Below are 14,637 nucleotides of genomic sequence, written 5' to 3'. Positions count from 1 at the left end.
ATTTCACTGTGTTGATTTTATCTATGTTAAAAAATTGCAACCTACATTGTAGTATTACATAATTTAAATTCGAAATACTTGAGGAAGAAATAACAATTGATAAACCACCCTCGCCGCGGTTAGCCATTGGCTTTGCGGTTCCTCTTGTTTATTTGTTTTACATAGTTTATAGCTTATAAGATGTAATGTTCAAGTTTTTCCAAATAAACCTTATTATTTTTTTTTTTTTTTTTTTTTTTTTTTTTTTTTTTTTTTTTTTTTTTCACCGTAGTGTGCGCTGGTCAGGCCCTATCCCCCGAAGCCCCGATACATTCGGAAGGGCGCGCCAGCATAATCAACCAATGACCACTCCCCACACCGTGGGGTAAGTGATCATTGGGTCCGAGAATCATGTGCCCTGAGCAAACGCAGTGAGCCAAGAATGACAGCCTTCTGCATCTGTGCGGCTAAGATTTCTGCCTTAGTGCGGCAAGCCGGTATGATTTTGAGATTCGAGAGTAGAGAAGACATCATTCCACCAAGGACTCCAATAATCAGAACGACCATCTTGACAGAGTGATCTGGATAGAGTCTGCGGAGTTCGAAGAGAAAATCTCGATATTTTATCCGTTTTTCCTCCTCTTTTCTGACGATATTCGTCTCGCCAGGAGCTGAAAACTCCACGACAAATATCGTTTTGGTCTGGTGGTCGAGAAGGACTACATCAGGCTTATTAGCTTGTATGAGTCTGAGGGTGGGGAACGAATAGTTCCAATAAATTCGGCACTTCTCGTTCCCCACAACGGATTCAATATCCCCCGGAGCGTAGGGCAACACCGGTGTCTCGTCAATACCGTAAGAGTGCCGTAGATGGTAATATAGCACTCTTAGGGCCGCGTTATGTCGATGGATATAGGCCGAGACCGCATATGCTGGACATGCTGATAGCAAGTGCATTAGGGTCTCGGGCGCCTCGCGGCAGGCCCTGCACCTTGTGTCAGGAACCTCTATACCCATCACGCGACTACGGTAGACTAAGGTGTTGAAGACACCATCCTGGCAAGCCATGATGAACCCCTCAGTTTCCGACTTCAGCCCACTCGACCTGAGAAAAGCGAACGTCAGGCGCTTTGATAAGCCAAGGTCTTCGATGTTATTGAAGAAGACCCCATGCATCGGCTTATCCCTGTGTCTCCGCAGAAGTAAGGTGATCTCTGCGGCTTTTATCTGAGCTTTTTGCTGAACGGGTTCCAACTCGGTGACAGAGTTGTAGTCACCTCGTTCAGAGTCGAAAACTATACCGAGTTCATCAGCTGCTCGAGCAGCTGCCCTAAAGAGAAATGCTCCAATTCCTGCTCTCTCATGGTCACGGACCATGCAGAGAAGGGGATCCGAACTCCTGACGACTTTACAGGCTGTATCCAGTACCATTCTGTCATGTAGACACTCCAAACTCAAAAGTCCACGACCTCCCTGTTGTCGGGGGAAGTACAACCGTGGAACGGACGATTTGGGATGCAAACTCCTATAGAGATGCATCATTTTTCGGGTCCTTACGTCGAGTTGATACAGCTCCTCCCGAGTCCACTTCACTACTCCAAACGAGTAGAGTAAGATTGGAACGGCAAGCATATTTGTTGCAGCAACTTTGTTCTTCCCCGACAGCTCCGATGACCAGATCTGTCGAAGTTTGTGCTGATACTTGCCGCGGAGAGAGTTTTTCACTGCGGTTACCTCTTGTGAGTGGCGTTGTTCCACCCCGAGGTAAGTATACGTCTCTCCGGCATCCAGATGGTGTAGGATGCTTCCATCTACGAGCTGCACATCCTCTCCGTAGTCCCCGCATCGTCCTCTTTTGAGATGAACCATTGCACATTTGTCTATCCCGAATTTCATACCGATAGCATGCGTGTACTCTTCCACCACCCTCAAGGACTGATGGAGATCCTTCTCTCCAGAGGCATAAAGTTTAAGATCATCCATATAAAACAGATGGGTGACCTTGTGCCTCCGGTTTCCGGGGGTGCCACAGTTATACCCTCGAGTGTTTCTGAGCGCAACGGATAATGGCAATAGTGAGATGCAGAATAGAAGTGGACTGAGGGAATCACCCTGAAATACACCCCTTCTGAAAGTGACCCACCCTGTTTGGACTCTTGCTTGACCAGATGTTATGGTGAAGCGAGTTCGCCAAAGTGGTATCAGTTGTTCAATGCATCTCACTATGTTGTCGGGTACCGCAAGGCATCTGAGCAAATGCAAAATGAGCTCATGCGAAATTGTATCAAATGCCTTACGGTAATCGATCCAGGCCATAGAGAGGTTACGCTTATATTGTATCGAGTCCTGCGTTACACATCTATCGATGAGCAGGTTCTCTTTACATCCAGCGACTCCTCTCTTCGACCCTCTCTGCTCATATATCCGTTCGAACACTCGGTCAACTGCGGTGAGTATTCGTGTGTATAAGATGCTTGTAAACAACTTATAACACGAATTCAAGCATGTTATCGGTCTGTAATTCTTAGGAATCGACAAATCTCCGCTTTTGGGGATGAGAACGGTCCGCCCCTCGACAAACCAATCCGGAATCGGCTGCTCTCCGTCCAGCCATAAGTTGAAAACTCTGGCCAGATGGCGGTGGGTACTTGGTAGTTTTTTCCACCAATAAGTGTTCAGCCCATCTGGGCCTGGAGCAGCAAAGTTCTTGGAACCAACAAGGGCTCTTCGAACGTCATCCGGGGTTATCGGGTTGCGCAGTTCATTGAGCTCAGGCTGTCGAAGCTCTCTGTTGAAAGCTTCGAACTGCGCTAGGGCTGGAGTGTCTAAGTTGAGTGGCTGCGGGTGTTCATAGATATCCTTCCAGAAGGATTCCACCTGATCAGCAGTCGGCGGATTATCCACAACACGTGGAGGCTCTTGGAATAAGCGAGAAGGTTTCTCGCGGAACCTAAGATTTTCCGCGATACTTCTCGCTCGCCTCACTAGTGACTTCTTAGCAGCCACTAGCATTCGTATCCTATCAAGGCAATGCTGTTTGGTGGTCAACAGCACGCCTTGGCTTAGAGTGTGATGTATACGTCGTAAATTGGCGGCTATTCGCCGCACTGCGGGCGTGAAAGGCCTATTGGCCGCCCTGTAGTCCATCACACATTGGATACGAGACGCGTGTTGTCTCGCCGACGTGATCTTAGCCTCCATCTTGTGTACACGCCGTTCAATCTTCCGAACCGCAAGGCCGGGATTTCGTCCTTCCGATTCGGAAAGCGATTGGACGACGTTATACACGGCGGTGTTGATTTGCCAGATGTCAGCCTCTTCTGTTAGAACACTATGAACCTCCGCATCCAAACAAGCCAGTTCTTGTGGCTTCAGGGGCCTAATTCTGTGGAGCGCCCTGCGTGTTCTGATTGTCGTCTCCATTGGTGGTATGGTGCGAGTCTCCTCTCCAGCCGTGCCAACGGGTGGTAGAACTGCCACTTCTACCACTTCGTTAGCAGACTGGGGAGGAGCTATATAGCCCTGCCGCCGAAGATAGGATACGTAATCCCTAAGATTTTGGGCGGAAAAGGCGGCATGCTCCGGATGTGTTTCACACCACAGAGCATGCAATCTCGCCATGTACCCTCTTCGCGCGGGCTCACTACTCTCGTAGCAATGCATAAGGCTATCTCTCAGCTCATGCGTCCACTCAAAGCGTCCGTTGTCGTTGCCAGGGTTGTCGTCGGTAGGCAAATCATCGTTATGGGCCCCACCACCTTGCCTCTGACCCCTCCGAGCGGGTCGATTGTGGGGGCCTCTTCCTCGATTGTTGGGAACCAAGTGTTGAGTCCACCGGGTGGTTAGCCCTGTGGACCCACGGCCGGCACCGGAGGGAGAATAGAGTTCTCCTTCCCGGGTGCGCCTGGGCTGCCGGTCCGGTTTTGCACCAGTTGCTCGGGTAAGTGGTGTCGCAACTCACCAAAGGCCAAGGGTGTTAGTGGCCATCCCTGCTTATAACCTTATTATTATTATTATTATTATTATTATTATTATTATTATTATTATTATTATTATTATGTGTCATGTCTGCAGATGCACATACATAAGAGGTCAGAATATACCAATAGACTCCATCGAAATGGCTGAAAGAGAAAGAAGAAGACAGGTAGCCATGGCTCACCAAGAAGCGATTCGTCAGCAGTTAGCAGAACGCGAAAAGCAAAGACAAGAAGAAAGAGAAAGGCGTATGCGAGAAGAACGAGAAGAAGAAAAACGGATAGGAAGAGAACGAGAGATCGAAAGGAAACGGAGGGAAGAGGAACTGCAAATAGAAAGAGCAAAGCAGGAGAGGGAAAGGAGAAGAAAGGAAGTAATAGAAGAAGCCATTGTTTTGGCTCAGAAAGAGGCACAGGCTCAGAAAACAAAAAAATTTAAGGAGATCAACATCATCAATGATGCCAAGAATATAGAGGAAAAGGATTGTTCTACGAATCGTACAGAAAACTCTCCGAAATCATTACCTGAAGTGCCACCAAGAGATAATATGAATTCGGAAGACAGGAAAAGTCCAAACTACGAACAACTGAATAACACAAGAGCCAATCTACCAAAATCTGAACATCTCAACACAGACATAAACAATAAATTAGAGATAAGAGGAAAAGGTATCAATTCACCACGGTCGAACCAGTTACAAAATGTTCCAGATAATTGTGTCCCACTATCAGAGAACAATCAGGGTATCCTTGATCAAAATACGAATTTGCATCCACTACAACCTGCAAGACTTGAGAGCAACTTAACAGCAATGATTCCAACATCTCTGGAGGCTTTACAAACCATACAATATGCTTTATTGGTACCTGCAACACCCCATAATATCCCACTCGTTGGAATTCCTCTCACCGACAGAAGTTGTAGTACATCTCGAACTGAAAATAGAATTCTAACTCCAACACAGTATAGAAACAAAAACAGAAAATCCTGCGACAGTAGTACTCAAACGAAAGAATCAGTGTTTGCCCGAACAGAAACATCGCCAGAAAATAGAGAAAAATACATCAGAGATAAGTTGAATAGTATAGATCTGACATACGATAATAAGATCAGAAGGGAGAGACGGAGTAGGAGCGAAGGTTTGGAAGACAGGCCAAAATGGGGTGCAAATAGACCGCCGACAAGGTATCTAAAACAAAGTGAGAAGGACCCACTCTATCAAAGAAAGAAAATGAGGCAAAAACTGAGGGACAGCAAGGGTTATGACGACAAGAATTCCAGTGATGATAGCCAAACAGCTTCACCCCGTTCGTACAGGAGGAAAGGATACCCTGAGAAAAGACATTCCAGGCAACACTGGAGGAAGAATGAAATGTTACCAAGAACCGTCAGAATGTACCAAACAGAGATGATTCCACTAGAGTCAGATAAGGACCAGCTTTACTATAAAAGAAAAGAGTGTTGTTGTATGTGTAGGTGTGGTCATAGGTGTTCAGTTGATAATGTTAAAGTTGATATTTTGAAAATAGAGCACAACTCTCCCAGGGAGCAGACTCAGTATAAATGCGAGCGATCTGAACATTTACCTGATGTAGAAGTGAATAATGACATTCTTGAGAAGTTAGCTTCCCTACATGACGGGTTGTTGATGAAAAGGGACCAGTGGGAAACCACTCCCAGTTCTCCTTCCATATCATCAGCGTACAGACAATAATTTTCAAATAATTGCCATGTAATATATCGAAAGCGTAGATCTCAAACACTTTCCTCACCCAATAATTGCTCAAATATATTATTTATATCCCGTAGATTTTATAATGGCAAAACTAGATGACTTCTTGAATAAGAAGAAAGAAACAGCTCCAATTTTAGATTTATCAAAAACTGTTGCGAGTTCGAAAGAAGAATTCAGAAGGCTTCTGGAGAAAGTTCCAGATTTCAAAATGAAGGCGGAAAGGGTGTTGCCAGAGAGTATCAAAATCAAGGATAAGGGCTTCAAGTTCAAATCCGGCAAGAAACAGATGAAGGCTGCCAAAGACAAGTATACTTTCATGGATCCTCTACCACTGGAAATGAAAAGTTTGAAGCTTGATGATCTTGCGGCTGTATCAATCGATTGGAAAATGTTAACAACTCTTCGACCAAAAAGCAAAGTGGAGGAAAATTATTTTTCCAGGTAAGTTTCTCTCTTTAATTTGAGTTGAGATTAGTATATCGAGGCTCAATGCTTCATGTTGTCACATCTGTTTGAATATTTCGAAACAAGAAAGGCACTATGCGGTTCTGTAAATGACGAAAATGATAATCGATGATAAATGAGATGTCGAAATCAGAAACTCAAATTCCCAGAGACAGCAGAGGTTTATGGCAATTCAATGTGAATAACAGTATGCAATGATATAATAATGTAATATCTGTCGATTTATTTCATTTCACACGTTGGTGAAAACAATGAAAATACTAACATTATTTTCCTTTTGGATTTCCATGAAGCTGTACTTGAAATGGTAATGTAGAAAAGTGGCTGATGAAAGTCTAATTCATTTTTCGAATGAATATATGAATCTTCTCAGTGAAAAAATTCAAACAATTTAATCATAGATGGAAACTGGACTTAAATGGCGGTCAGTAAATTTATTTATGACATTCCAATAATGGTATAAATGAACATCAAGTTGCTTCATGGACAAAAATGTATAAAAATGACTTCTTTCATTTAGACCACCTCCCTCAGCCTCGAAGGCTGAAGGATGAGATCCCCGATCTCGTCTCGACGGGATCCGGTGACTGACTTCTTGTGTCTCCCGCAAAAACTCCCAAACCCTCGCGTCAGCAACGCTAACCAGCGTTTTTTAACTTTCCCAAGCGTATGATCATCGGCAGGATGTAATATATACATTTGTTTAGTCTAGTCTTGTACAGGACCACAACGATGCTCAAAGTTCCGACAGTCATGAAGTAGTTCAGCGCTTTTTCAACTGGAAAAATGTCGACACCGAAGAAACGGGGGATCGACCTCGATCTCTATAAATGAAATAATATTTTGCGTTAACCATCGCAATGGCAGTTATTACACCGTCATCTAATTGAACTCAGTTCTTCAGTGCAACTTCTCCCTTCCGGTTAAGTTCCTCGAAATTCCTCTTGAACTTGAAACTTGGTCATTTGTTCTTGAAAACCATCTGTCTGGTATTCCTCCACACTCATATTATGGCTCCTGTGTGCCTTTGTTCGATGTCTCACTTCAAACAAGTGATTTGCAGATGCCTCCGTTTTTCTAAGTTGCTTTTCTTTGGGAAATATTTCATTGGCATATATGATTAGCTCAACGAAACAGTTTACGCGGGCTTGTTAACTTCTTCTCCAGATTCTTGAGAAAGTCAGTTCTGTCAATTTCGTTGTCGCTCCTTTTGAAAATAGTTGTTGCCTTACTAATATATTGGGCATCTATAAGTATACAGTGTTTACACCTTTGATGAAGGTTCGTTCTCCAATTTATTTCACGAATTATTTTGTAGCTTGAGCACAAGTCAAATTCATTGGTATTTAAACGTTTCCTTTATTCATACTAGTATTGCTGTCATATTGTGTGTGAAGAGCTACAACAATCCGCGAATATTCGTTTGGACCCTTGTTTTCTGACATATTTCGTTGAATTTCCCAGCGCTTGAGGTCTACGGGATGAAATTAGTAAAGTAGTTAGTACATGTCCCACTATGAGTCTCATTCAATAGATGGCGGTTTCAAGGTGTCATTTTGCTATTGTGTTATGGACCGTGACGAGACGGTTATTGTAACATTCGGTGTGAGGTTTTTACATTCATAACTCCGTCATTGATTTTTCGCAACTCATTATTGGTTCCTTTTATCATTCCATAATATACGCTCTTTATCCCAGGCTGCTTTCACTTTACCTCAAACTTCTTCAACTTCATCTTGAAGTCAAACATTTTGTATTGCATTTGTTGTATTAGTCACACCTTTTCTTGTTATTCCTGTTCTTGATTCTTTAATTGTTTCAGCATCATCTTTCTCTCTTCTTTATTCTTGATTCCTGTTTCTCCAGTTTTTCTTTTCTTTTCATGTACTTCCATTTTTTCTTGTTAGTTCGTTAATGTCAGGAACTCAAAGATATCTACTGATGAATATTTTCTTTCTTTAGTACTATTATCAGCCATTAATTACCGCCAAAATTAAAATTCATAACACTCGTAGGGTAGACTGGGTATGAGTATAATAAATTTCCCTTAATTAATATCAAAATCAGTCGCTCAGGTAAAAAACTTTGACAAAAATACTTACGCCATTTCAATGAAAGTTTGCGATCGTTACAACCGACCCCATACCAGGGCGATTGTAACACCGATGGGGGCAGTTGTAACACTGAAAAATAAAACATCAATCATGAATCATAATAATACTAAAGTGAACTCAAATTAACAATATTTGAGGCACAATTAAGTAGCCCCTTTGAATATTTATTAGAATTCAACTAAAATAAACAGAAATAATATTTCTTCTATATGGTGTTTTACACTCACAATGAGACTTTCATAATCAGATTTTTCGAATAACAATAATCTCTCAATAATAATTAAACACAACTAGTTGACAACATTTTAATTAAAACAAAATATTTCTTACTATATTCAATCACTCATAACAGTCATGTCAAGTATAATATTCACTCCCATCAGTACAAGACTACGTGGTGCCATTGTTTGTAGCTCCCTTGGCACTGAATTCATCTCTCTCTACACCGACTCACTGAATACGTCTCTAAGCAGAAGATGCAATCATATTCTTCTTCTTCTGATGATGTTTCTGCTGGTTTCCGAGTCCTATTTTTATTTGCTTTACCATTGTTTGTCTTTCCAAAGATGATTCAAGTACTTTTCCCATCTTTTGTTTATTCTTCAACGGTTTTTGTCGCTCTTCATACTCTTTTCTAACAACTTCCTTTGGAGGAGAATCTGCGGAGGTAAGGTTGGGCCGTAATATTTGAGGCGAAAACACAGGTTGATCGCTTGTAGACGGAACAGGTTCTGATTGTTGACGAAAAACAACAGTACGAGAAGAGATTTGGATCCAGATCCAGTGTAACAGCTTGCGATTCCTTTTTAGCTTTCAGAAGTGCATGTCTGGGTCTGGGTTTTGTGCCACGTCTTGCAACAGGTGGTAACGTCGGTTTCATCCATTTAGTACCTATATGTCCTGAGTTTCCAAATGGTGGCGATCCGTAACGACCTGAAGATTATCATAAAACGCGTCGACATTATTTCGGTTGAAACTTATCGCTCAAGACAGGCTTGAAGCTTGAGTAACGGTTACTGATAGTCCAAGATTTCTCTTCATGAATGAACCAAACAACTTTTTTTCAGCCATTTAAGTTTCTAGCCAAGAAGGCAGAGCGTTCAAATTGTATTTCATGGTAAGTTCGAAGATCAACTTGGTTACCTCTTCTGTAAAGAGACCAAAATATATGTCCGCGCACCCGTGGGTTGGGCTACCTATCGTGCGCGTACCCAGGTGGCGGATAGGGGAACGGCCAGGGGACTGGGGGCACTGTCCGGGAAGTCAATGTGGCCTTACGGACAAGATCGCCGGACTCCTGGTCAGTGGCGGAAATAAGTAGGGTGAGGGGAACTAAAACTCCCCAAAAGCCTTTGCAAAACATGCCATTGTGGACCAGCATAACCAAGCTAAGGTGTAAAGAAACGTGCCGACAGCTGAATGGCCGCAGGGTGATATGCGGTTACGAACAATCCCCTTGGGGAACCGGGCGAAACCTCATTGGAATCAGCTAGCCTTCTTTTGGCAATGCGGGGCTCTGCCAGAGGTGACCAACAATTCTCCTGCTACTCGTGGCAACATACATGAATGAAACAAAAACAGACACAACAAAAACCAATCCCGGGGTTGGACAGAAGTGCTCACAGAAATGATCACCCCAGTCTACCACTCAGAATGAGGCTGAACATAGCAGATCACCTCGTGATGTAATACAAAGACCATAAGGCCAAGGCGTAAGCGCATTTGCAGCGCCGAAGCCAAAAGGAGGCAGAGAGCGAAAGAGACAGGCGTGGCAGCAACTACAAGTGCACACTACAAGTGCACACTACAAGTGCACACTACAAGTGACACACTTGCTATCAGCAAGTGCTGATAGCAAGTGTGTCAGGAACCTCTATACCCACCCCTGCGGTAGACTAAGGTGTTGAAGACACCATCCTGGCAAGCCATGATGAACCCCTCAGTTTCCGACTCCAGCCAACTCGACCTGAGGAAAGTGAACGTCAGGCGCTTAGATAAGTCAAGGTCTCCAATGTTATTGAAGTAGACCCCATGCATTGGCTCATCCTTGTGTCTCCGTAGAAGTAAGGTGATCTCTGCGGCTTTTATCTGAGCTTTTTGCTGAACGGGTTCCAACTCGGTGACAGAGTTGTGGTCACCTCGTTCAGAGTCGAAAACTATACCGAGTTCATCAGCTGCTCGAGCAGCTGCCCTAAGGAGAAATGCTCCAATTACTGCTCTTTCATGGTCACAGTACCATTCTGTCATGTAGATAGTCCAAACTCAAAAGTCCACGGCCTCCCCGTTGTCGGGGGAAGTACAACCGTGGAACGGACGATTTGGGGTGCAAACTCCTATAGAGATGCATCATTTTTCGGGTCTTTGCGTCGAGTTGATACAGCTCCTCCCGGGTCCACTTCACTATTCCAAACGAGTAGAGTAAGATCGGAACGGCAAGCATATTTGTTGCAGCAACTTTGTTCTTCCCCGACAGTTCTGATGACCAGATCTGCCGAAGTTTGTGCTGATACTTGCCGCGGAGAGAGTTTTTCACTGCTGTTACTTCTTGTGAGTAGCGTTGTTCCACCCCGAGGTAAGTATACGTCTCTCTGGCATCCAGATGGTGTAGGATGCCTCCATCTACGAGCTGCACATCCTCTCCGTAGTCCCCGCATCGTCCTCTTTTGAGATGGACCATTGCACATTTGTCTATCCCGAATTTCATACCGATAGCATGCGTGTACTCTTCCACCACCCTCAAGGACCGATGGAGATCCTTCTCTCCAGAGGCATAAAGTTTAAGATCATCCATATAAAACAGATGGGTGACCTTGTACCTCCGGTTATTATTATTATTAAATTTGCCGAAAATACTTACTTTTGATTGACAAAACACAATTAGGGTTACAGCAATGCAAACGATAACAAAACTCTGGGAATCCTATGGAGACTTGTTGGCTGCATACACCTCCCCTAGTAACCCTACCTACCGTATATAGTTTCGATAATATTCAAGTTGTTACAACCCCACCCTGTCGTAACCGTACTAGGGGAGTCTGGGTACGGTTAGTTAGGGAGTACGGTATAATGGGTAACACGGTACGGTTGGTAACATGGTACGATTAAAACAGGTTATAACAAGTTATTATTAGATTAACAAATAATCGCAAGTTATTATTTGTTAATCTGAATGAATATTAGCATTTTCCAAAAGTTTTGTCCGTTTTTATGGGTCTAATACAAAGTGTAATGTCTCAGCAAATACTTATTAAACTTAATTTGATACGGGACATTTGAATTCAATTGGCAACTTCAATTGTTTACCTGTTATATGTTTTAAATTTACTTTCATTTACCAGTTGTCATTTCAATATTTTTTCAACTGGGCATATGTATTTAATATCTCATGCACTTAATAGATGATTGAATAAAATAATTTTTATAGGATGGTGGAACTAGGTAAACTTCAAATTAAGAGCCGGGCTCAAGAAAAACGGCAGTTTCAAGTGGATCCCCAGATAAGAAAAAGCAAAAATAAAGCAGGAATCGTGGAAATGAGAATTATGTCTTGCGTAGACTGTGGAGAAGATTTTTGTAATGGTAAGTTGTTTTTTTCTTAATGGTAAAATAGATATTCAAGTGGTAATTATCGTAGGTAGATCCTGCAGCAAATTTGGATACGATTCGTTTGTTAGAATACAAGAAACACCAAAAACGTCTCAGAAAATTATGTCTCCAGCATCAGGTACTAAGATAAAGAGAAAAATAAAAAGGAAGACGCGATCCAGAAGCAAAACGAAGAGCAGGGATAAATCCAAATCCAAGTCTCCTAAAAAAAGTCCATCAAAATTCAAGACAAATAAATAAAGTTTTGAGAGAAATTAGTAACAAGTGTAATGACAGTTGATAAATATATTGGACACAAATAGAATTTGGTGTCTTAGTCCAATGAACAATTGTTTCATTCCTCTCCTAGACTCTTTATTTTATTACCAACAAAGTCTGAGCAGCTTCAACAACTAAATTCATCATAATCAAAAAAAGTTAGCAGAAGTATTAATTGCAAAAAAATATGCGTTGAAAAACAATGAATAACATATAGAAATAAAGATGTGAATAATTGAATTGAATATTGTAAAATTCTATAGGTTATTCAGTTTTTTATCACTCGAAAAACGAGGTGAATCAATGATATTGTATGGTGGTATTAATGAATTTTTCAAATATTATAAAAAGAGTCAACCAACTTTATTGACAATTCACCAAATCCAGGTACAAGTATTATCACACCAGACTACCTGTATCAATATAAACACGCTTCACATAATTTTTCTGGTCTTTAGCACACCTAAAATATGGAAGACCAGTCGGCCATCATGAAAACTATTCCAAAGACTTCAGTTGATCAAGATTAGTTAGACAAGTTAACAACAACAGGCATCTAGATGCCTACGAGGGTGTGGAAATAAGTAAACATAATAATATTATGAATAACGATGGTGGACCAATACCTAACGGTTTACTATATAGCTTGTTGAAATAATACTTTAATTATCAGATTTACCTGACTATTACATAAGGCCAAATTGTAAAATTATTTCAATACTAGTAGATGAGACAACATTGTGAAATTAATTAAAGACAAGATGAAGGCACCTAGCAGGGGTATCTTTGGTATGAATAAGGATAACATCGTATGTATATTTAGTTTAATCTTCCTCCTGAAGATGATCACTTGGTGATCGAAACACGTGTTGAGATGTTAAAATAACGATTTAGTATTATGATAAAACTCCAGTATTATTCAAATCTCTCAAAGCTAAAATTGATATAGCTAGTTAAAACTACACAAATTCGTGTTTCAACATAATTTTCTATACTGTAATGGGGTGTATCCCGTAATAGTATGTTATTCAATGAGCGAAGAATGTTGTCATTACTCGCAAGAATGAATTTTATCGTCGCGAGTAATCACAATTTCTCGCGAGTAGAATACTATACATTTTATACGACTTATTTTAGGAATATCTTAAAATAATATTCATGTGTAAAGGGTATTCTGAGTTGAATAATATCAAGATTTCGTAACGAGAAATAACCTAAAAAATTATTCAAAATATTTTCTATTATTATTTTATTCAATTTCGATTAGATTGAAAATTTGATGGTGAAAACAAAAAAACGGCCTCGTTCAGAAAGATTTGAACTCAGAATTCTAGTTTCCATCAACTGCTCCACATATATACAGGCCGTTTCTTTTATCATGTAACATTGCTATATTCTAAACCGTAACAGATAAGACAATTAACTGGGAAAAAAGGTAACTGTCATCGGGAACAATACAATGGTCGAAGAAAATTTACGGGGACTCTCGCCCTTCTCGAGTTATACGGGAAAACCAAAAAATGCTGTTTTTCGTTTTTTTCGAATGGAATTACTTCAGAGAATATCAAAAAAAGGAAAAAAAGGAAGTATACTATGACGATGTAATAATAAATATTCTATAAAACGTTTCGTGTGAACATGGCCACAATCAACCTTTTTTTTTTTAATACGGACCTGTCTTTTTTATCATAGATATTGATAGAGCAATAAATTCACAATCCAAGGGTGTATCATATTTGATATTTTAATAGCGTTTCATTTGATATAACCACCTTCATCAGTGACAACAATCAAACAGAAAAACAATTTATTTTGTCATGAACTTTTGGAAAAATGAAAGCAATACGGAAAATCAAAACTACATGGCAATCTACATTAAATGCTCGAATTGACGACCTCTTTGTTGAATGCACATAAGTTGTCGGCAATTTCTGTGGCAATTTTCTAGCATAATAGGTGTAATACTAATACATGCATCTCCAGACAGAAGTTGAAGGCTGATATGAAAGAAACGGAAGAAATTCCTGATCTTGAAACGTTGACTTACGACACGGGAAAAAGTCTACCACTGCCCAATATTTCCGCAAACTTAGTTTTCTGTAAAAGGCAACTCTGGCTGTACAATGAAGGTGTCCGTTGTGGAAAAAGTGGATACTGCTTTGTAAAGAGGGGACAGCTGGGCGAGGGGCCCAGAAACTTGGATATGTACTGAAGAAGTTCATTGAACATCATCTCAGTCCAAACACAAAAACGCTGATAATGTGGTCAGATTGTTGCGGATGACAGAATCGCAATATTAAGATAGTTTTAATGATGAAAACAATCCCCAGCAATCATAAAATTTCAGAAACAGTTTATTTCAAGTATCTAGTACCGGGCCACAGCTTTCTACCAAATGATTCAGATTTTTTGTTAGGTAATTAAGTAAGTGCCTGCAATGTTGCAACTTTAGACATTTCCTCGAAACTATGCAGATGTCGCTTGGTTCTCTTCTGATTAGAA

General features: G+C 41.1%; 2 protein-coding genes across 2 annotated transcripts in view; both read left to right on the top strand.

Moving 5' to 3' along the window:
• Positions 1-5,671, top strand: part of LOC111512058 (uncharacterized) — a 25,568-nt gene extending 19,897 nt beyond the window's left edge. The window contains exon 5 of the mRNA XM_074173560.1: positions 4,054-5,671. Within this exon, the coding sequence (XP_074029661.1) occupies positions 4,054-5,671 (1,618 nt within the window). The remainder of the gene's footprint in view (positions 1-4,053) is intronic.
• Positions 5,672-5,774: 103 nt separating this feature from the next.
• On the top strand, positions 5,775-12,277 carry LOC111512056 (uncharacterized). Its single transcript, XM_074173561.1, has 3 exons — positions 5,775-6,133; positions 11,696-11,850; positions 11,906-12,277. Exons 1-3 carry the CDS (start codon positions 5,775-5,777, stop codon positions 12,115-12,117), a joined length of 726 nt encoding a protein of 241 aa, XP_074029662.1. The 3' UTR covers positions 12,118-12,277.
• Positions 12,278-14,637: the final 2,360 nt, after the last annotated feature.

This window comes from Leptinotarsa decemlineata, unplaced genomic scaffold (assembly GCF_025532065.1).
Source record: "Leptinotarsa decemlineata unplaced genomic scaffold, Ldec_3_MD MMD2_tig00000251_RagTag_RagTag, whole genome shotgun sequence".
NCBI lineage: Eukaryota > Metazoa > Arthropoda > Insecta > Coleoptera > Chrysomelidae > Leptinotarsa > Leptinotarsa decemlineata.
This window is presented reverse-complemented; position numbering and strand designations above follow the sequence as displayed.

Excerpts from the sequence above, each read along its gene's own strand:
- LOC111512056 (XM_074173561.1), top strand. The coding sequence starts at position 5,775 with ATGGCAAAACTAGATGACTTCTTGAATAAGAAGAAAGAAACAGCTCCA. Across the intron at positions 6,134-11,695 it reads GAGGAAAATTATTTTTCCAG|GATGGTGGAACTAGGTAAAC; the intron begins GTAAGTTTCTCT and ends TAATTTTTATAG. Across the intron at positions 11,851-11,905 it reads TGGAGAAGATTTTTGTAATG|GTAGATCCTGCAGCAAATTT; the intron begins GTAAGTTGTTTT and ends TAATTATCGTAG.